The sequence below is a fragment of the Rattus norvegicus genome, chromosome 4, assembly GCF_021556685.1.
Source record: "Rattus norvegicus strain SHRSP/BbbUtx chromosome 4, alternate assembly SHRSP_T2T, whole genome shotgun sequence".
Classification (NCBI taxonomy): domain Eukaryota; kingdom Metazoa; phylum Chordata; class Mammalia; order Rodentia; family Muridae; genus Rattus; species Rattus norvegicus.
Genome location: NC_141537.1, coordinates 71,033,879 through 71,058,039, shown reverse-complemented (window position 1 = coordinate 71,058,039; position 24,161 = coordinate 71,033,879). Strand labels below are relative to the sequence as shown.

Below are 24,161 nucleotides of genomic sequence, written 5' to 3'. Positions count from 1 at the left end.
TGGGACATCTCCACCTTCTGATACCTTCTTTAATTTCATTCTACACAGCTTTGAAGTTTGCATACATCTTCTACTTGCTTCATCAGGATTACCCTGACACATCTCATATTATTTGTAGCTATTGTGAAGGGTAATTTTTATGTGATTTCTTTATCAAATCTGATTTTTTAAAATTTGTATATAGGAGGGCTACTTAATTACTAGTTAATCTTGTATCTAGCACTCTCACTAATTGTATTTATCAGTTGTAGGAGTTCCTTGGTTGAATTTTGAGTTGTGCTTATTCATACTTTATAACATCTGCAAATAAAGATACTATGACTGTTTTCTTTCCAATTTAAAGTCCTTGGATCTCCTGAAGTTGCTCTATCGCACCAGCTAAAATTCTCATTACTATAATGAATGGATTCAGAGTGGACAGCATTGTCTTTTTCCTCCTTTTATTAGAATTGCTTCTGTGAAAATTTTTGGATTATTTAAAAACAGAAAAATGCCTCGGGAATATGCTTTGCTTCGATCCCAGGTATGGAATATGTTGCTGCTTCAGATTGTCCCCAGCAGAAGACTTTGGCTGGATAGTTGAAGCTGAGATCAAACACTCAACAAATGGTCTGCACATTCAATTAGCACTAAATTTTGATGTAACTCATCTGAACTTCTGGACTTAAATCCTTCCAATTACTGAACTTAAAGCTGAAATAGTTGGCAAAGATCATCTTTCCTTCCCTAATTGTTTGTTGTTGTTGTTGTTTTATATCATTCTTTTTGTTCTGTTTTGGTGTTGGTGAGGATGTTATAATCAAAACCTGAAATAAAATCATAACAAGTGCATTAAACAAATTAGCATACAATTAAAACTTTAAAGAAATTTCTTGTTTTTTGAAAATTTTGTTTTGATAGAATATATTGTATGAATATACATGATCTTGATGTCCCTAACACACAAGTATGGTTTTTTTCTTGCTCTCTAAGAAGCAAACCAGTAGAAACATAAAGCTACTTAGACTGGTGCCAAGGTTATGCATTTCTCTCCACAAAGCAACAGAGTCACTATTGCTGAAGAAAATGCATATGTAACTCATTGAACATGGAGAAGTTGAGCTGTTGCCTATATAGAGCCTTTGTCCCTAAGGGCTAGCTTCTTTGCTACAGAGTGGTACTGTAAATACTGCCAAATGAAAAAGAAAATATCAGGCCAGCCATAAAACCTTCCATTTACAATGTAGTCCTGTCTGCAAAATACACTCAAGCTCTGGCAGCAAATAGCTTGTTTTAACACTTGACTTTGGAGTTTTATCTCTTCATGTACTTCTGCTACATGTAACATACAAGGAGAGGAAGGATGCTCTTCAAAACACTTGAGATAAGAGAAGAATTAAATGAAAGCTATCCTTAAAACACAGGGGCTAAAGAAATGATGCAGAAACACTGATAGTAATGAACATTTCACTTTATTGACAAAGAGACTGCTGAGTGATTGGGGATCCCTAGTTGGAAGCAATTGTTTCCTGAATCCAGTCCACATAGTTGCAGACCTTGGTGTACACACCAGGACTATTGGGAAGGGCACAGCCATCACCCCAGGAGACAATGCCCTGGAGCTCTCCATTGCAGACCACAGGGCCACCAGAGTCACCCTGAGAAAGAGGAACATGGTATATTAGAAACAGTGTGTGGAAGATGGTTGCATATAATAATCTCAATACCTGCTTATTCTTCCTTGTTTCATTTCATTTCTCCCATAACCTATCTGCTCTCCTGACTGCTGTGTTGAAATCCAAAGGAGACCCCTCATTTCTCATAGTACCACTGTTGTGTATTATTTACTTTACACCACTGAACTTCCAAGCTCCCAGAAGAACAGAGGTCTGCATAAGTGAAGGGTGGCAATCACCTGGCAGTAATCCTTGCCTCCCTCCAGGAAGCCAGCACAGACCATGTTGTCAGTGATCTTTCCAGGGTAGGAGGCTTCACAGTCAGCCTGAGGCAGCAGTGGGGCATCCAGGCACTGGAGCAGGTCTGGTTCATTGACTGTGAGGAAAGAAAGAAGACTTACGTATCAAGAAAACAGGCCAGTGTGGAATGAGCTGCCAAACAATAGACTGTTTCCTATAGCATTAAATTTCACAAAAAAGAATGGCTTTCCTGTTTGAGAATATTCACTGCTGATATCCTTCATTAGAAAATACTACCACATTCTGCATGTGCCTGGTCAGATCCTTCAGATCAGTTCACTTGTTGTGAAAATTTCTCTAGGATCTCTTGTAGGAACTATGGGTACTGTGCACCCCTAGTATATTTACCATTTTAAGGTCAGTGATCCCAATTTCAGGGAGGAGGTGATTATAGGGAATACACACACGAGGAGGTGATTACAGGTAATACACACACACACACACACACACACACACACGCAGAGAGAGAGAGAGAGACAGAGACAGAGACAGAGACAGAGAGACAGAGAGAGAGACAGAGAGAGAGGGGAAGGGAGGTAATGAGTGACAAGTGATACTCACCACCGAAGCTGAGGGTGTTGCCCCAGCCAGAGATGAGGCACTGAGTGCCTGCAGGTGCACAGGAGCTGGGCAGAGCCACAGTGGCCACTCGGGAATTGAGTTTCACAGGGGAAGAGAGCTTGATCAGCATGATGTCATTGTTCAGGGTCTTCCTAATGAAGTTAGGGTGCTTGATGATCTTGGCAGCATTGACAAACTGCTCATTGCCCTCAAGGACATTGATGTTGTGCTCTCCCAGTCTCACTTGGATGCGGCTGTTGGGAAGAGGAGGAATGCTACAGTCAAACATCTCATTTTTCTCAAGGTCCTCACACTTGTGTGGTTCTGCCAACTTAACACCTTGCTGCGGCATCACCAGGGCAAGTGGATACAGTTTTCTTTCTCACAGAGTTCTGGTTTACATTGGCTAATGTGAAGTTCTGCCATATAGACTACTATACACTCTATCTTACCTCAAAATATCCAGTATAAAGAACTACATCATCATTTGAAGCTCTCTTTGTCTATTCAGTCGTCGTCCACTTCACACAGGAACTTTTAATCTCAAGTTCCTTTTGAAAGGCTGCTCCACTGTTGCATTTAAAGAAGAGCAAATGTAGTGTGTCTGACCATTCATAGCCAGATTCTGAGACACTGTAGAGGTTCATTCTTGTGATCCCACTCTACACTAATGAGTCACAATCTAGAATGTGAGCCTCTGTAGTCCATGTTTTAATAACTTTTTAAAATAATCTTTTTTTTACCTACAGTCAAGTTAAAAGCCCATTTTACAATACTATTATTCAATCTGATAATAGAATACAAAAAATCTGGTGATGACAATAAAGAATAAAGCAATATTCAACTCTATTGTCAAAATTCTAATAAAATTTCTTGCTGTGGGTCCCAGTTACCAGATGAGAAAATCCTTGTGAGATTCCTTAGTAGATTGTATGGTGAGAAAATAGTCCTTTCAGGGTGTATTTTTTCTCTATTTCATATTAATATATATTTATTTTTTACCTATTTATTTTTCTGTGTGTAGGGATGCATGTAGTGTTGGTGAGACATTACATTATGTGCTCATCCAAAGGCTTTGATTGTGAGTTTCTGTCAGCACCTTCTTTCCTTCCTGCCTTTCCCTTTCCTCTCCAACTGTACTGGTTGCCCATACCTATGCCTACTATAAAGAGGTCCCCCTCTGGGGACAATGTTGTTAGGAAAACTTCACTTACGTTTTGTAGCAGTGAGCCACAGACACCACCCATTGATCATTAATGAGGGAGCCTCCACAGAAGTGGTAGCCAGAGTCAGAGACACCTGTTAGGGGACAGAGTTCTCCTGGCAGGTGTATCCTCCAACGATCTTATCATCATCAGGGAATGCAACTAGAGAAGATGTAGAGAAGAAGCAATTCAAGATTTTGGAGGGTGGATTGCTCAGTGTCTTAGTATTAATTCTTTCTCTATTTTTTAGTGTTACGTTCTGAGCAGAATCACTAACAGAAAGCAGAGAAACAGCAGTGCCAGAAGGCAACACAGAATTTGATGTCTGCCAGTGGCAAGAAATGCAGGACAGGTAACTAGATCCTAGTGGTCTCAGAACCCTTCAGTGTTCTAGAGAAAAATAGAAGAAACGATAAATTTAGTGGGATCCAATTAAATGTTGATGGTGTAGCCCACTGCTTGCTTACCTCTGAAATCCCTCAAGAACTATGCTTTGCATACCCATAGGGTTGCTGCTGAAGAGAATTCCTCTAGCCTCATTTTATGCATCATCAGGCTTCCCTTTCAGGCTTATTAACCAAGGTCCTGAATTAAATAAAGGATGCTATAGAGAGTGCTTTGATGGAGACAGCTGTAAAGTTTGAGAGATTATAAAAATGAGAAATAGAATGCTGGAGAAGAAATATGAACACCAGCCTGCCTTAAAGTAACAGACGCCAATGAAACAGGGGTCATTGCTTTCTATTTGATTAGAAAAACAGGACCACAGAAGGCATCAGACTCACCAGCAGTCCCCACAAGGGCCAGGATCAGGAGAGCACTCATGGTGGCAGAATGTAATGAACTCTGAAGAAGAACAGACTTTTATATCCTTAAGGAGGGAGGACTCTGCTTCTTAAAGTGTGGCATGGAATATTTTTAATATTTCCTGAGCAAACACACCTGTATTTTCCCCTTCCTAGATTCTTACCTCACCTCTTTTTGGACTTCTTGGCATTAGGAGACCTTCAGGTGTCAAGGGAAATTTTATTCTCAGAGAAAAATGGATGAAATCAGCAGATTCTTCAAAGGATGCTAGAATGGGGGAAACAGTGATAGTCTAGCCTTCTACAGTGATCTTCTGTAATAGACTAAATTTGTGGGTGTTAGAGGAGCATGAGGAATGTTTGTTGTTTTTAGTAACTTTGAAGATGGCCTAGTTCTGGTGGGTAGTGGGGCTCCCTCAAATTGTCTATCATTTCTTCCTCAATGTGTTGTTCTGATTGTGGCAAATCTGCCTAACAACACTAAGAAACCAAAAAATCCACTGACCAGCACCAGCACATCAGTATTGTTAAGAAGGGAGGTACAGAGTTCCTAGCCACTGTGGGCTTTGAGAGAATCTGCTTTCCATCCAGGCTCCTCGGTTTCAGATATGTATGATGGAGAATGTGTAAGGTTTGAGAAGAAAATTTCTTGCTTTCTAGTGAAGTAGAGAAATGCATGAATGCGAACAACAACTTCTACATCAATTTTGAGATATCTGACCCTCATGCTAATGATGTTTCAAGGCTACCCTTGAACAATGAGAGTAAAAAATAATATTGTTCACATAAACCATGATAATCCTGACTATCAGTGTTGCCCTGAATGTGGATGTTAAAATTATTTTCTCTGTATTCTATGTCAAAGAGCCCATGTTGCATGTCTCTGCCCATTTCAAAGAATAGAGTTTGAAACCTCTCAATAAAAACTAGGTATGCTGAAAATAAGAGAATTATGGATATTTTTACTATATATACAACAGAATGCAATGCTCTGCTCAGTCAGTGATCCTGTTTTTGTTTGTTTGTTTTTTTAATTAATTCATTCCTAAGACTTAGCTCTCATTTTAACATGGCACAAACCAGCCATAGAAGGTCTGTACTTGATTTTGTGTGTGATTGTGTCAAGTTTTAAGGCCTAACTGTGTATCTTTCCTATCAGATATTTTACTGTTCATTGACCCCAGATATAGCGAAAAGTACATTGAAGGTGATACTATGGGGGTCTTTGCAAAGTGGTGATGGTTCTGGAGCTGTCCATTAACATGGGGGAAGCTTAGCGGAAATTGTGGCAATGGCATCTGTGCAGGAAAACTTATTGGCGTTTGGAAAATTCAAAATCAGAGGAAACAGCAAAAAAAAAAATGCAAACGTGGGCCTTATAACATATGTTGTTGTCCTGTTACTGGCACGGTGGGGTGAGCATCACACTCCAAACAGCCACTCAGTGTTGTCTTTGCCTCTTGTTTCTTGTTTACTTGGTGCTGCCTCCGTTCCTGAGTGGAACATCTCTCATATTGCCATTTCTCTCAGATTTTTCATAATATGTACTTACTTTCATTTTGCACAAGCATGTTAGTGTGAGGTATTCAGGAAGGATTGATTTGCATGGATTCATTTTACCAGAGAAATTATCTACAATTGGCATGCTACCACAAAGCCATAGGAAGATATGGAAATTATTGGAGCATGTGAGACTGGATACAGATGGCAGATAGGCAGTCTGCTGACTATCCACCCAGAGTTCTCAACGGAACAAACTACTCTCCTATTTTCCTCCTGGTATTTGTCTGCACGTCATAGAAAAACACAAATTCAATATTTTCCATTTCCCTGATATTGCACTCTTTCTTGCTATACCAGGTAGAGAGGACTTATTCATGCATAGAAGGGTTGTTTAAATATGAAAACAATTCAATGGTGGTTTTGGTATTTAGTGTATATTGCAATTTGTTGGATCACCTCTTGGTCATCCATTCCCTATTTTTCTATCTTTTATTAATCTATATTCCCACTTTGGACTTTTAGGGCAAGTTCCCCTTTAATCTCACCACTTCTCTCTCATTTCTCCAGTATCTACTCTGTCCACTGTGTCACACTTTTGTGGTTTCCAATAAAATATGCTTATTTTACCTAATATTATTTGCTTTATGGGGAAAATATCTGTTGAGTCTTTCTATTAGAAAAATGGCATTTAGTCAGTCTCTGATTCCAAGAATACTCATAGGTAATCAGGCCATTTGAGTTTATCTCTTCTTTGTATCCCTCTTGGTGCTCCTTTAAAGGTATGCATTTATCAACTGTTTGGCAAATGTCTGCCATTGTCTGTATACATTTTTTTGAACAAAGTCACATGAGGGAGTTTCAGACTGGTTGAATTTAAGTTAAAAAATTGTCTTTGAGATATAATATGAATCCAATATAATGTATGTAGAGGAATTTGAATCTTGCAACACGGCTGCTCTTGCAAGGGATCATATCTTTGAATCCAAAGATATGATCTGACCAGAATGCAGACATATCCTGGGTTATAGTATGATCTGGCTGGAATACAGACAAAACCTTAGTACATTCCTTTAATCCTTAAAAATGAAGGTAATGTTAGGCTGTAGAAGGAAGTAACCATGTTTGAAAGTGACACCTAACTGATGAGTGATACATCAGAGAAAGTGAGGAATCAGAGAAATATTTGAAAGAAAAATTCAGATAGGATATTCACAGGAGATTAGCAGAGAAAGAGAGGCTACTTAAAAGCAATGAGAGAGGAAAAGATGTGGTGTGGTGGGATGTGGCAGGGGATGTGTGTACATGGCTGGGTTACTCTGACAATTTTAAGGATATAGGTAAGAGAAGACATGCTAGACACAAGTGAAGTCAGAAGTACTCAGAGAACGAGAAGGAGCCAGATAATTGGAACCCATTGCCAACATTAGTTTTGAGTTCAGGCAGAGCAATTCATTCTGAAGGTGAGAAAAGAGCATTGAATTAGTCAACTTCAAGATTAGATTGTAGGGAGGCTACAAGCTTGCAGGCTTAGTCCTAGTGACAGAACTAAAAAGGAAACGTTTTGGTTTCAGTCCATTATGTTAGTCACACTGCTTGTGTATAGTGCTCATCTCATTACTTTGTAGAAATAAAAGAGACATTTTCAATTATGTGTGTGTGTGTGTATATATATGCATATACATATGTACCATATACATAAACTTATACATGTATATATACACATGTACATAAACATATATATTACATACATATATAGTATTAAAGTTGGCATTTCATGGAAGTCATGGGTCTTTTCATAATGACAGTTCAACTAGGGACAATTCCAGATCTTGGTATTGGGTTATTTTAGCTAAATCTTCATTAATCTCAATTCATTTAAACTATTCCAAAAAACCCAGAAAGTAAGTAGAAAAAGAATGACTTATAACCCTCATTGTTTCATTATACTAGATGGTCAATTTTTATTAGTTGGAACAATGTATTGGTGCTGAGTTTAGGTGGGCAACAGAAAGCAGAAAAAGAGGGTGTGAGGACATGTATTAGTCAGTCAGACCACTGCGACTGCACACCTAATATGAGTAACTTAAAAGACCCAATTATTTATTTGAATCACTGATTCAGAAGTTTCATAACAAAGTTCTTGGCTGTGTAGACCTTTGATAAGTTTGAACATCATTCATTTCTGGAATCAGCTAGAGACCTGATGTGGGGGAGGATATGGGGAGTTTATGGAGGTGATCCTAGCTGAGATTTCTACCAGTGAGCTATACAGTAACACAAGTGGTTACCTCCTTTAGCAAGGCAGGACTTCTAGTGGAAGGAGGGAACATCAACCCACCCACAAAACCTTCAATTCAAAATTTGTCCTACCTGTAAGATGTGAAAAAGGAGTAGAGACTTAAGGAACAGCCAGCTAATGTCTGGCCTAAGTTGAGACCCATCCTATGGCAGAGAGTCAAACCAAACACTATTAATGATGGCTATGTTTACAGAGAAGAACCTGACATAACTATCTCCCGAGAGGCCCCATCCAGCAGCAGATGGAGGAAGAGACCCATAGCTACACATCAGGTGGAGCTTCAGAAATCTTGAAGAAGAGTTGGGGGTTAAAATTGAGTGAACCAGAGGTGTCATGGACACAACAAGAGCATCTACAGAGCCAAGTAATCTGGGGCCATGGGATTTTATAGAGATTGTACCAATAACCAAAGAGCATGCAGAAACTTGACCTAGGTCCCCCACACCTTTGTAGCAGATGTGCAGCTTGGTCTTTATATGGATCTCCTAGCAAATGGAACAGGTGCTACCTCTGATTCTGTTTCTGAATAGATCCCCTTCCTTCACCCGGAATGCCTGGTTAGGTCTCAGGAGAAGTGGGGGTACTTATTCCTGCTGACTCGATGTCACAATGTGTGGAGATACAAAGGGTGCTTCTCCTTCTCTTAGGAGATGGGGAAGGAGTAATGGCGGAGGGATATGCACGTAAGGTATTAGGAGGAGAGGAGGGAGGGGTCAATGATATGAATGTCAGGTGAACAAAAAGTAAATTATGGAAAACCCTTATTATTCAAAACTTTAAATGGCATACATAGAAATTATATTACAGTTTGGTTTTATAAAGCAACTACTGGTCAAAAAATTCTGACATTGGTACAGATCTTTGTATAGGTGTACATAATTATTATTATATTTGGTTATATTGGTATAGATCTTTCTATATTGATACAAAATTAAGGTTATATTTGGTTATATATATATCAGCCCTTTTAAGGTATTGTAATTATGCAATTCTTAAAAGTGCAATGTTAAGTTCTAGTCCTTTTCAAAGCTACTACTATAGTCTGATTGGTATAATTTGAAAATGTAAGTGAATAGACAGACAATAAAAGTCATGGTCATATTAAAAGTTACTCTAGTTTATGAAAGGCTGAACTGACAGTAAATAGCTAGAAATAAGAAACATATGCCTACTCAGATATACTGTAGAAAAATGGTCTTTAAAATCCCCAGAGATGTAAAGAGCATGGCACTTAAAAATGATTTATTAATAAAAGGTCTTAAAAAACGGTGATACAGGTCTGCTCATGGCAGCTGCCCTGTTCCACTGTAAAGCAGATAATGGGCATCAAAGGACCTCCATATGGATTTCACTTCAAAAGTGTCAAGCTAGCTACAAAGCAGAAAAAAAAATTGCCCTTGGTTCAACTGCAGACAAAATACTGTCCAAACTGGACAAACGAGATGTAGGGAAGTTGGCTGCTGAGCTTCATAAGAAAAAATAAGCAGTCCTTCATATCTTCTGCTCCCAAAGATCTATCAGAAATTCTGGGTCATAAATTTGAAGATGATGCTCCAGTGACAGAATTTAAGGGGACTTTCCAGGCACCACCTTTTGCTATCATTTCTATGATTTTGAAATCTGCTTACCTACATTTCTTGCAAACTCATGCAATATTTAAGCCTTCTCAAGTCTCTGCTGGCATTGAACATGAGATAAAAATATTCTCACATATGAGTTTAACTCGTTTAGGATTTGAGAAAATGTTTTGAATCAAAGAAATCAGTTTCTCTCCTTTATACAAGTGATTTCAATTTTTTTTAAAAAATTATTATTCTTTAATCTTTTTTTAACAGTCCAGTCGTTATTCCTCTCCTGTCTGTCCTCTGATGGTTCCTCAGCCTATATTTCCTCCCCTATCATGCCCCACCCCTTATCCCCACTGAACCAGACCTTCCCAATCTCTGGGGCTTCAAGCCTATCAAGGATAAGGTGTGTCTTCTCTCACTGAGACCAGATCAGGCAGTCCTCTGCTGTGTATGTGTTGGGGGCCTCATATCAGCTATTGTATGATTTCTGGTTGGTGCCTCAGTGTCTGAGAGATCTTACAAGTCTTGGTTAGTTGAGACTGTTGTTTTTCCGATGGAGTTGCACTCCTCCTCAGCTTCTTCCAGCCTTTTCCATAATTCAATCATAGGGGTCCCCAGCTTCTGCCCACTTGCTGGGTGTATCTGCATCTGACTCTTTAAGCTGCTTGTTGGGCCCCTAGAAGGTTAGCCATGCTAGGCTCCTTTCTTTAAGTACATCATAGCATCAGTAATAGTGTCAGGCCTTGGGCGGTGTCTCCCGTTGAGTTGGATCCGACTTTGGGCCTTTTGCTGGACCTTCTTTCACTCAGGCTCTTCTCCATTTTTTTCCTGCAGTTCTTTTAGACACCAATAATACTGTGTTAGAGTTTTTGAATGTTGGGACCCTATCCCTCCACTTGATGCCCCAACTTTCTACTGGAGATGGACTGTACAAGTTTTCTCTCTCTACTCTTGGGTATTTCACCTAAGGTCCCTCCCTCTGAGTCCTGAGAATCTCTCATGTTCCAAGTCTGTGGTACATTCTAGAGGGTCTTTCCACCTACAATCTCCTGAGGTTGCAGGTTTCTATTCTTTCTGCTGGCCCTCAGATATTCAGTCTTGTCTTCCTCCCATCCCTGACAATACCTGATCACTTTCCCCCTTTCTACTCCCTGTCCCTTTCCCCAACCAGGGATTGCTTTTTTAATCTCATCTAAGTGGGATTGAAGCATCCTCCTTGGGCTCTTCTACTTGTTAACCTTCTTGAGTTCTGTGGATTGTATCCTGGATAGTCTGTACTATTTTGTGGCTAATATCCACTTATTAGTGAGTATGTATCATGTGTGTTCCTTTGGGTCTCATTTACCTCACTCAGGATGATATATTCTAGTTCTACCCATTTGCCTGCATAAATCATGATGTCCTCATTTTTATTAGTTTAGTACTATTCCATTTTGTAAATGAACCAAATTTATGTATCCATTCTTTAATTGTGGGACATTTGGGTTATTTCCAGCTTCTGGCTATCACAAATAAGACCAATATGAACATATTGGAACATGTGCCCCTCTGACATATTGGGGCATCTTTTGGGTATATGCCCAAGAGTGGTATAGCTGGGTCTTCAGGTAGATATATTTCCAACCTTCTGAAGAACTTCCAAATAGTCTTCCAGAGTCGTTCTACCAGTTTGCAATCCCATTAGCAATGGAAGGTTTCTCCATATCCTTGCCAGCTTTTGCTATCACCTGAGTTTTTGATTTTAGCCATTCTGATATGTGTTAGGTGGAATCTCAGAGTCATTTTTATTTGTATTTCATTGATCACTAAGGACTTTGAACATTTCTTTAAGTGCATCTCAGCTATTTGAAATTCTTCTGTTGTAAATTTTCTGTTCAGTTCTATACATCATTATTTGTTTTTTGGTATTTAGCTTCTTGAGTTCTTTCTATAGTTTGGATATTAGCCCTCTCTTGGATGTTGGGTTAGTGAATTTTTTCCCCTCAATCAGTAGGTTGTTGGTTTGTCCTATTGACTCTGTCCTTTTCCCCACAGAAGTTTTTCAGTTTCCTCTCATTTATCAATTCTTCTTTTTTTAAAAAATTTTTCTTTTATTGGATTTTTTAACTTACATTTTTTTGGCTATTGTAAAAGTTTTTGCTTTTTAAATTTCTTTCTCAGTCCATTTATCTTTTGCATGAAGGGACTATTATTTTTTCTGCATTTTTTTATTGGATTTTCTTTTTATTTACATTTCAAATGTTATTCCCTTTTCCAGTTAGCTGAACATAAGCCACCTATCCCATCCTGCTCCCCTTCTTCTATAATGGTGTTCTCCTCCTCATCCACCTCCTACTCCTGCTCCCCCGAAATTCCCCAACACTGGGGGTCCAACCTTGGCAAGATCAAGGGCTTCTCTTTCCACTGATGCCCAACAAGGCCATCAGCTGCTACATATGCAGTTGGAATCATGGGTCAATCCATGTATAGTCTTTGAGTAGTGGATTAGTCCATGGGAGTTCTGGTTGGTTGGCATTGTTGTAATTATGGGGTTGCAAGCCCCTTCAGCTCTTTCAATCCTTTCTCTAACTCCTTCAACGGGGCCCCCTCTCAGTTTAGTGGTTTACTGCTAGCATTTGCCTCTGTATTTGACATGCTCTGTCAGTGTCTCTCAGGAGACATCTATATCTGGTTCCTGTCACCATGTACTTCTTTTTTAAATTTTTTTTTAACTTGAGTATTTCTTATATACATTTCGAGTGTTATTCCCTTTCCCGGTTTCCGGGCAAACATCCCCCTCCCCCCTCCCCTTCCTTATGGGTGTTCCCCTCCCAACCCTCCCCCAATTGCCGCCCTCCCCCCAACAGTCTAGTTCACTGGGGGTTCAGTCTTAGCAGGACCCAGGGCTTCCCCTTCCACTGGTGCTCTTACTAGGATATTCATTGCTACCTATGAGGTCAGAGTACTTCTTAGCTTCATCAATCTTATCTAGATTTGGTGGTTGTACATATATTGGACACATGTGGGGTGGGCACTGAATGGCCATTTCTTCAGTCTTTGCTCCAAACTTTGCCAACATGTCCAATCCTATGAATATTTTTGTTTCCCCTTTTAAGAAGGAGTGAAGAATCTGCATTTTAGTCATTCTTCTTGAGCTTCATGTGCTCTGTGGATTGTGTCTTAGGTCACTAGAGCTTTTGGGTTCATATCCACTCATCAGTGAGTTCATACCATGTGTGTTTTTCTGTGATTGGGTTGCCTCACTCAAGATGATATTTTCTAGTTCCATCCATTTGCTCATGAATTTCATGAGGTCATTGTTTTTGATAGCTGAGTAGTATTCCATTGTGTAGATGTACCACATTTTCTGAATCCAATCCTGTGTTGAAGGGCATCTGGGTTCTTTCTAGCTTCTGGATATTATAGAAAAGGCTCCTATGAACATAGTGGAACATGTGTCTTTGTTGAATGTTGGAGCATCTTTTGGGTATATAGGCAGGAGAGGTATAGCTGGGTTTTCAGTTAGTACAATGTCCAACTTTCTAAGGAACCTCCAGACTTATTTCCAGAGTGGTTGTACCAGTTTACAATTCCACTGACAATGGAGGAGTGTTTCTCTTTCTACACGTCCTCACCAGATTTTTGTCATCTGAATTTTTTATCTTAGCCATTCTGACTGGTGTGAGGTGGAATCTCAGGGTTGTTTTGATTTGCATTTCCCTGATGACTACGGATGTTGAGCCTTTCTTTAGGTGCTTCTAAGCCATTTGATATTCCTCAGTTGAGAATTCTTTGTTTAGCTGTCTACCCCAATTTTAATAGTATTATTTGGCTCTCTGGAGTCTAACTTTTTGAGTTCTTTGTATATTTTGGATATTAGCCTTCTATCAGATATACGATTGGTAAAGATCTTTTCCCAATCTGTTGGTGGCTGTTTTGTCCTAATGACAGTGTCCTTTGCCTTACAGAAGCTTTGCAGTTTTATGAGGTTCCATTTGTCTACTCCTGATCTTAGAGCATAAGTCATTGGTGTTTTGTTCAGGAAATTTTCTCCAGTGCCCATGTGTTCGAGATTCTTCCCCACTTTTTCTTCTACTAGTTTAAGTGTATCTAGTTTGATGTGGAGGGCCTTGATCCACTTGGACTTAAGCTTTTACAGGGTGATAAAAATGGATGGATTTGCATTCTTCTACATGCTGACCTCCAGTTAAACCAGCACCATGTATTGAAAATGCTATCTTTTTTTCCGTTGGAAAATCAATTTTATTCGATATTAGAATGACTACTCCAGCTTGTTTCTTTGGACCATTTGCTTGGAAAGTTGTTTTCCAACCTTTTACTCTGAGGAAGTGTCTGTCTTTGTTTCTGAGATGTGTTTCCTGTATGCAGCAAAATTCTGGGTCCTCTTTATATACCCACTCTGTTAGTCTATGTATTTTTATTGGGGAATTGAGTCCGTTGATGTTGAGTGATATTAAGGAACAGTGATTGTTGCTTTCTGTTATTTTCGTACTTAGATGTAGGATTATGTTTGTGTGTCTCTCTTGGTTTCCGTTCAAGATTACTATCTTGCTTTTTATAGGGTGTAGTTTCCCTCATTGTGATGAGGTTTTCCATGCATTATTCTTCATAGAGCTGGATTGTAGAAAGATATTGTATAAATTTGATTTCATCATGGAATGTCTTTGTTTCTCCATCTATGTTAATTTAAGAATTTTGCTGGATATAGTAGTCTGAGCTGGCATTTGTGTTCTCTTAGTGTCTTTCAGACATCTCTCCAGGATATTCTGGCTTTCATAGTCTATGGTGAGAAGCTTCGTATAATTCTGATAGGTCTGCCTTTATATGTTACTTGACCTTTTACCCTTAATGATTTTAATATTCTTTCTATGTTTTGTCCATTTGGTGTTTTGATTATTATGTGACAGGAGGAATTCCTTTTCTGGTCCAATCTATTTGTAAGTAATGTTTATGGGCATCTCTTTCTTTAGGTTAGGGAAGTTTTCTTCTATAATTTTGTTGAAGATATTTACTGACCATTTATGTGGAGAGTCTTCACTCTCTTCTATACCAATTATCCTTAGGTTTGTTCTTTGCATTTTGTCTGGAGTTTCCTGGATGTTTTGGGATAGGAGCTTTTTGCATTTTACATCATCTTTGCTGGTTGTGTTGATATTTTCTATGGTATCTTCTGCCCCTGAGATTCTCTCTTCTATCTCTTATATTCTGTTGGTGATGCTTGCATCTATGACTCCTGTTCTCTTCCCTAGATTTTCTATCTCCAGTGTTGTTTCCTTTTATTCTTTCTCTATTGTTTCTATTTCCATTTTTAAATCCTAGATTTTTTTCAATTCTTTTACCTGTTTGGTTTGTTTTACTGTAATTCTTTAAGGGATTTTGTGTTTCCTCTTTAAGAGCTTCTACTTGTTCACTTGTGTTGTCCTATATTACTTTAAGGGAGTTATTTATGTCCTTCTTAAAGTCCTTCATCATCATCATAAAATGTGATTTTATATCTAAATCTTGCTTTTCCAGTGTGTTTCAATATCCAGTATTTGCTTTACTGGACTCTGATGATGCCAAGTAGTCTTGATTTGTGTTGCTTAGGTTCCTGCACTTGCCTCTTGCTATCAAGTTGTCTCTGGTATTAGCTTCTCTTGCTGTCTTTGAAAGTGGCTTGAACTTCCTGTAGGCTTGTGTGTTAGCACTCCTGTAGACCTGTTTTCTTTCATCTGGATCTGGGAACAGAGGGCTATGCTCTCAGGTGTGTAGATGCTGCTGGCAACTGGCTTTCCATTCTCTGTGCAGGCAGAAACCCTAAGTATCCTGCTCCTGACTACTTCTAGGTCCCTGTGCTGAGGGGGCATAGGTGGCACTATGTGATGTCCTCTTGGATGTGGAATCTGGGCAGAAAATAGTCTCCTCTGAGTTCTCAGGAGTGTCTGCACTTCTGTTGGTTCAGCTCTCTCCCCCAAGGGATTTGGGTGCAGGGAGTTGTGTGACTGGTTCAGTTCAGTTCAGAATGTAGGCCTATCGCAGCAGGTTCTTGCTGCTGACTGTTCTTAAATTCCTGTATCCAGAGGTACTACGCAGTTTCCTCTTGGGCCAGGGATCAGGTAGAGGTAGGCAGTAGTTGAGGTCTGTCCTGCAGTCTCAGGATTGTCTGCACTCTTCAGTGTTCAGCTATCTCCCCGATGGGATTTGGGCGCACAAAGCTATTGAATCTGTTCAGTTTGGTTCAGGGCACAGCCAGAAACTGGAAGTGCCCTGTCCCAGAGAACTTCTGCCTTTGTGTGACCTGAGTCCACCTGGCAGGTCACCTGAAACAGAAAAGTGGGTCTTACCTCTGCTGTCAGATGTGTAGGGGCTCCTGGCGACTGACTTTCAGCTCTGGATGCATGCAGAAGTCTGAAATGTCCTGCTCTTAACTGCTCCTAGGTCCCTGTGCCCAGAAGCACAGATGGCACTAGGCGATTTCATCTTGGGTAGGGATCATGGACAAAGAGTAGTCTCAGTTCTCAGGAGGGTCCAGCTCTCTCCCTCAAGGGATTTGGTTGCAGGGAGCTGTGCTTAATTTACATTTTAAATGTTATCCCCTTTCTCTGTTTCCCTTCCCTAACCACTATCCCTTCCACCTCCCCTACTTCTCTGAGAAGTAGGGACCTACCCACTCCCTCCCTCCTTCCTGCCCTGACATCCCCCTACACTGGGGCATAAAGCCTTGACAAGACCAAGGGCCTCTCCTCCTATTGATGCGCAACAAGGCCATCTTCTGCTACATATGCATAGGTCCATCGCTGTGTTCTCTTGGGATGATGGTTTAGTACCTGGGGGCTCTGGTTGGTTGGTATTGTTGTTCTTATGGGGTTGCAAACCCTTTCAGCTACTCCAGTCCTTTCCCTAAGTCCTCCATTGGGAACCCGATTCTCAATTCAATGGTTGGCTGTGAGTATCTGCCTGCCTCTGTCTCTGTATTTGTCATGTTCTAGCATAGCCTCTTAGGAGATAGCTCTATCAGGATCCTATCATCATGCACTTCTTGGCATTAGCAACATTGTCTGGGTTTGGTGTCTGTATATGGGATGTGTCCCCCAGGTGGGGCATTCTCTGGATGGCCATTCCTCCAGTCTCTCATGAGCATGGGGGATCTTTCCATCTTCTGAGGTCCTCTTCAATTTCTTTCTTCAGAGGCTTGAAGTTCTTATTGTACAGATCTTTTACCTGCTTGGTTATAGACACACTGAGGTATTTTATATTGTTTGGGACTATTATGAAGGGTGTCGTTTCCCTAATTTCTTGCACACCATTTGTTTAAATGGGTTTTTTGATTTCTGTAGTCGAACTTCTTGAGTTCTTTGTATATATTGAATATTAGCTTTCTAGGGGCTGGAGAGATGGCTCAGCAGTTAAGAGCACCCGACTACTCTTCCAGAGGTCCTGAGTTCAGTTCCCAGCAACCACATGGTGGCTCACAACCATCTGTAAAGAGATCTGATGCCCTCTTCTGGTGTATCTAAAGACAGCTACAGTGTACTTATATATAATAACTGAATAAATCTTTTAAAAAATATTAGCCTTCTATCATATGTAGTATAGGTAAAGATCTTTTCCCAATCTGTTGGTTGCTGCTTTGTCCTACTGATAGTGTCCTTTTCCTTACAGAAGCCTTGAAATTTTATGAGTTCCCATTTGTTGATTCTTGATCTTTGAGCATAAACCATTTGTGTTATGTTTCAGAAAATTTCCCCTGTTCCCATGTGTTCAAATCTCTTAGCTGCTTTCACTTCCATTAGTTTCAGTGTATGTGGTTTTATGTGCAGGTCCAATATCCACTTGGACTTGAGCTTTTTACAGGGAGAAAAGGATCCTTTTACAAGCTGAACACCAGTTGAACCAGCATCCTTTGTTGAAAATGCTCTCATTTTTTCCCACATAAGAACAACTATACCAAATAACCAGAGCTCCCAGGGACTAAGCAACTGTCCAAGGATTACACATGGACAGACCCATGGCTCCAGCTACATGCATAAGTTATGATGGTCTTGTTGGGCATCAATAGTAGGAGAGGTCCTTGGTCTTGCCAAGGCTCAATGCCCCAGGATAGGGGAATATCAGGTCAGGGAGGTGGGAGGGAGCAGGTGGTTGGGTGAGGAAGCACCTTCATAGAATCAGGGAGAAGGGGAATGAGACAGCAGGTTTCATGAGGTGAAACCTGGAAAGGTGATAACGTTTAAAACATAGATTTCAAAAATCCAATAAAAGAAAACCTAGGAATGAGACAAGGTGTCATAATTGCCAGCACCACAAATAGAATACACAAGATAGAAGAGAGAATCTCAGGTGCAGAAGATACCATAGAAAACATTGACAGAATAGTCCAAGAAAATGCAAAAAGCTCCTAACCCAAAACATCCAGGAAATCCAGATCACAATGAGAAGATCAAACCTCAGGATAGTAGGTATAGAAAACAGCAATGATTCCCAACTTAAAGGGCTAATAAATATCTTCAGCAAAATTATAGAAGAAAACTTCCTTAACCTAAGGAAAGAAATACCCAAGAATATACAAGAAGCCTACTGAATTCCTAATAGACTGGACCAGAAAAGGAACTCTTTCAGTCACATAATAATCAAAACAACAAATGCACAAAACATAGAAAGAATATTAAAAGCAGTAGGGAAAAAGGTCAAGGCATACCTATCAGAATTACAACAGACTTCTCAAGAGAGGCAATGAAAGACAGAAGATCCTGGGCATATATCATACAGATACTAAGAGAACACAAATGCCAGCTCAGGTTACTATATCTATCAGAACTCTCAATTAAATAGATGAAGAAACCAAGATATTCCATGACAAAACCACATTTACACAATATTTTTCCACAAATCCAGCCCTACAAAGGATAATAGATGGAAAACCCCAACATAAGGAGGGACACTGCACCCTAGAAAAAGCAAGAAAATAATTTTCTTTCAACAAAGCAGAAAGAAGTTAGCCACACAAATATAATTCCACCTCTAACTAAAAAAATAATAAGAAACAACAATCATTGGTCCCTAATATCTCTTAATGTCTATGAACTTAATTCCCCAGTAAAAATACATAGTCTAACTGACTGGATATGTCCACAATATCCAGCATTTTGATGCATACAGGAAACACCTGAGTATGACAAAGACAAACACTACCTCAGAGTAAGAGGTTGGAAAAAATTTCCAAGCAAGTGATCAGGGAGGGTTCAGTATATGGAAATACATTAACGTAATCCACTACGTAAACAAACTCAAAGGAAAAAAAACACATGATAATCTCATTAGATTCTGAGAAAACATTTCACAAAGTCCAACACTGCTTCATGTTAAAAGTCTCAGAAAGATCAGGAATTCAAGTCCCATACCTAAACATAGTAAAAGTAATATACAGCAAACAAGTAGCCAACATCAAACTAAATGGAAAGAAACTTGAAGCAACATCACTAAAATCAGGGACTAGACAAAGCTATCTATTCAGTATAGTACTTGGAATCCTAGAGAGAGGGATTAGACAACAAAAAGAGGTCAAAGTTAATCAAATTGGAAAAGAAGAAATTAAAATATCACTATTTGCAGATGATATGATAGTATACATAAGTGACCCCAAAAATTCCTCCAGAGAACTCCTAAGCAGATAAACAACTTCAACAAAGTTGCTGGATATAAAACTTTATTCTCAGAAATCATTAACCTTCCTCTACTCAAAGGATAAAGAGACTGAGAAAGGAATTAGGGGAATGACACCCTCCACAATAGTTACAAAAAATATAAAGTAACTTGGAGTGACTCTAAGCAAGCAAGTGAAAGATCTATATGGCAAGATATTCAAGTCTCTGAAGAAAGAAATTGAGAAAGATCTCAGAAGATGGAACAATCTCCCATGCTCATGTATTGGCAGGATTAATATAGTAAAAGTGACCATCTTGTCAAATGTTATCTCCTTTCCCCTCTCTCCATTCCCCTTTCTCCCTCACCCTGCTTCCATGAAGATGCTCCTACTCCCACCCACCTACTCCCACCCACCTACTCCCACCTACCTACTCCCACCTACCTACTCCCACCTACCTACTCTACCTACCTACTCCCACCTCAACACCCTGGCATTTCCCTACACTGGGGAATCAAGCCTTCACAGGACTGTGGGTTTCTTCTCCTATTGATGCCATACAATGCCGTTCTCTGCTTCATATGTGGCTGGAGCCATTCGTCCCTTTATAGTACTCTCTGGTTGGGGTGTTATTCTCTGGGAGCTCTGGGGTGTCTGGTTGACTGATATTGTTGTTCTCACTATGGGCTTGCAAACCCCTTCAGCTCCTTCAGCCCTTTCTCTAACCCCTCTTTGGGGTCCTCATGTTCAGTCCAATGGTTAGCTGTAAGAAAAATCCTGCCAATCCATGATCATGGCAGGTCTTTCCATCTTCTGAGGTCTTCAATTTATTTCTTCAGAGACTTGACATTCTGGTTGTACAGATCTTTCACTTGCTTGTTTAGAGTCATACCAAGGTATTTTTACATTATTTGTGACTATTGTGAAGAGTGTCATTCCCCTAATTTCTTTCTCAGCCTGTTTATCCTTTGATTAGAGGAAGGCTACTGATGTGTGTGACTTAATTTTATATATTCCTGGGCTTATTCCTAAGTGGACAGTCTGTCATATTGCCATGCCTGCCAAGTTTCTGAGAGTATTCATGTACTTTCATTTTTCACAAGCATGATAATGTGAGGTATTCAGGAAAGACAGATTTGGATAGATTCATCTTACCAGAGAGATTATCTAAAACTGGCATGCAGCTCCAAGGCCATAGGAAAATATGGAAATTGTTAGAGCTTGTGAGACTGGGTACAGGTGGCAGCTAAATTCATGCTGACAATCAAACCAGAGTCCCAGTGCGAGAAATTACATGGCATTTTTGTTCTGGTATTTGTCTTCGTGTCATGGAAGAACATGGGTGCAGAATTTTCCATGTCCTTGACTTCACCTCTTCCTATACTGATTAAAGGGAATCATCCATGAATAGAAGGGCTGTTTAAATATGAAAACAAGCAAGTGGGTTGTTTTATAAATTATTTCTGATCATCTCTTAATCACCCATTCCTTATTTCTTATGTCTTTTTTAACTCTGTATTTCTACTTCCCCTTCTAGGACATGTCCTCCTTTAATCTCAACTCTTCTCTCTCACCATTTCTCTGCTACTTACTATTTATTTCATATCACACTTTCATGTTTTCCAATAAAATGTGGTTTTGGATCATTAGAATACAGACATACCCTGAGTCCACATCTTTAATCTCTATTAACGTAAGAGTTTGTAGAAAGAAGCAGCCACATTTGAAAATGATGCCTAATTGAGGGTCAGACTAATCAGGGAACTGGATGAGTCAGATTAGTCAGATGAGAAAGATTTGACAGAATGAGTTAGAGTTAGGATATGCCAAACTCAGGAGAACAGCAAGAAAGCAAGACTTCTTAAGAGCAGTGACAGTGGAAAAGGTGTGGTATGGTGGGGAGTAAGGCAGATGATGTATGTATATGGCAGTTTTACTGGAAAAGTTTTACAGAGAGAGGTCAGAGAGAGAACAAGCTAGTCACAGGGGAAGACAGAAATAGCCAAAGAGAAGAAGCCAGAAGATTAAAAATATTGCTAAAGTTCGTTTGAGGCCAGGCAGAGCAATTCATTCAGAATCTGAGAAAATCTGGATTGAATGAGTCCAATAGGAAGATGAAATTGTACAGAAGTTAGAAGCTTGTAGACCCAGACCTAGTGATATTTACAACAGAGAAGGAAATGCTCTGAAGTTGGGTAGTCACACTGCTTCAGTATGGCTCTCATCTCTACTTCATCTGAGGAAATGTGACATTTACAATTATATTTTATATGTATTTTTATGTAGTATACTATACATACACACCACACACACATACACACACACACACATATATATATATATACATACATATATATGTACAATGTAATATATATATATATATATACATATACATATACAATGTGTTAAAGTTTGCATTTCATGGAAGTTTTGGGTGCTTCCATAATGCCAGTTCACATAGGGACAACTTCTGGACTCTACATTGGATTTTTCCAGTTTACTTTTCATTAGTCTCAATTCAGTAGAGCAATTCCAATGAACACTGAAGGTGAGTAGAGAAGGAGTGACTGCTGTACAGAGATGAACATTCATCATTTCATTGTACAAGATGGTCAATCTTTAATAATCAGAACACTGTAACCGATAGTCTTTCTCCTTCATAATCACATCCCTATGATGACTGGTGCCCGAATAATGAGTAAAAAATGCAAATAACATCCTCTCAATAGGATTTTCATATTGGTGTTGAGAACAGCATGGGCAACAGGCAGCAAGTAAAGGGAGCGTGAGGGCGTCTCTTCGTCAGACATCACTGTGACTCGACACCTAACACAAGTAACATACAAGGAGGAATTATTTATTTTAGGTCACAGATTCAGAAGTTTCATAACAAAGTATTTGGCTCTGTTGCTTCTGCACCTATGAAAAGTCTGAACCTCATCTTAATATGAACAAGAGGTAGAAATTCAGTGGTAAGCAGTATCAAGACAAGACTGGCACAAGGACAAGAGAGTGATGTAGTATTTCCTACAGAGAGGTTCCATATTCTACTTTTTCCAGATTACCCCTGAGTAGCATTGCTGGTTGTATACAATGTCTCCCACAGGGAGCTGATGTGAGATGTTTCACACAAACTGTAATGTTCCAGCCCTGTCCACCAGTAACAAATGCTTTTCTTTCCAGGGAAATGATTTGATGAATCTCAAAGTATTGTAGGTGTTAAAATGTTTCAAAATCCCAGGACCAGTGTCTGTACTGAGACTCAAGACATTTTTTTCTCACAGCAACAAGAAAAATTACTTATTTCCCACACATCAAAACACATTGTATATATTCTTATTATAAGGAGATAGTGAGGAAGTGTTGTGATAAAGGAAGAATAAAGTCTGGAAAGCCAACAGTGAATTTAGCTCCAAAGTCAATCATCTGGGCCTCTTGGGGTATGATGAACTGTAAACTCCAACAGACATGGGCAGCCCATTATTACTGGTTGCAACTTATATGGCCTCTCTTTGGGCACAGCTCTATTCATTTTTTCCAGATTCTCTCAGATGCCATTATGTTTTCTTGTCAAATCTAACTTGCTGGGGTTTGACCATGTCAGCTTTCCCTTTATACTGTCACATATTACCTTCTCCCAAGCTACCTATAATGAACTCTGACAATGCAATACATTGTAAGACCTCTCTGATCTTTTGAAAATTTTGAAGAAGCTTCCTTGGAACTGTGAGTGAAATTTCCTGCAAAGAAGCCACATGTGACAGGATGATTAACTTATTAATCATACGTATAAGAGATACGGAGTTGTTGGAATGTTGCAGGTTCAAAGCATAAAGACAAATTATCCTTGGCTACCTTTTAATAGTCACCTGATGACATTCAGAAAAAATCTTTTGAAGTGCATTGAGTTAAACAAATAATTGGTTCCAACAACAGAGAAATTAAGGATGTCATCACAGGATCTAAGACTTATAGCTGAGGTTTTCTGCCTTAACCGTAACTCACTATGCTAATGTTTCCAGCAATGTATTTGAAAGTGTCTTGACTTGTGGTTTTCTTTGATATCTTGTCAAATATATTCAAGAAAATTTTTACCATGTTGGAAGATGAAATTTGTCTAACTAAATTTGTGAGATTCCGCCCCTCTATTTGGCTCTAGAATGTGCTATAAATTCTCTTATTTCCTTGGATGTCGCCATGAGTTTTTCTATTTACGTCCAAGTTCCTGAAATAACTCTGAGACTTAAGTTTCCTGAGTGATGGCCTAGGACATAATCTCAGGCTTCTCCCTACAACTACCTTGTTACTTAATTAATCCCTTTATTCTATTGTAATTCCTGCCATGTGGCTAGTTACCTCTCCTCAGGTTTATGTAACCATATCCTTCAGAGTTGTGGACACATTTCTTCCAGGTCTGACTTCCAGAATACTAATTCCCTGTTAATACTCCCACCTCCTATTTCTTTCTTTCTTTTTTTTTTTATTAACTTGAGTATTTCTTATATACATTTCGAGTGTTATTCCCTTTCCCGGTTTCCGGGCAAACATCCCCCTCCCCCCTCCCCTTCCTTATGGGTGTTCCCCTCCCAACCCTCCCCCCATTGCCGCCCTCCCCCCATAGACTAGTTCACTGTGGGTTCAG

The 24,161-nt window shown here is 39.5% G+C and overlaps 2 protein-coding genes across 2 annotated transcripts in view; one reads left to right on the top strand and one right to left on the bottom strand.

The window, feature by feature from the left end:
• Positions 1 to 1,487: 1,487 nt before the first annotated feature.
• Positions 1,488 to 2,770, bottom strand: Prss2-ps1 (protease, serine, 2, pseudogene 1). The gene is made up of 3 exons (XM_087659723.1): positions 2,517 to 2,770; positions 1,895 to 2,031; positions 1,488 to 1,637 (listed from the first exon to the last, which is right to left on the bottom strand). The coding sequence occupies exons 1-3, from the start codon at positions 2,644 to 2,646 to the stop codon at positions 1,488 to 1,490; spliced, it is 417 nt and encodes a 138-aa protein (XP_087515849.1). The 5' UTR covers positions 2,647 to 2,770.
• Positions 2,771 to 8,551: 5,781 nt separating this feature from the next.
• The window catches only part of Try10 (trypsin 10), a 64,402-nt gene continuing 48,792 nt past the window's right edge, over positions 8,552 to 24,161 (top strand). Inside the window, exon 1 of the mRNA XM_087658428.1 lies at positions 8,552 to 8,693. The gene's annotated coding sequence lies outside the window, so the exon portion shown is untranslated. The remainder of the gene's footprint in view (positions 8,694 to 24,161) is intronic.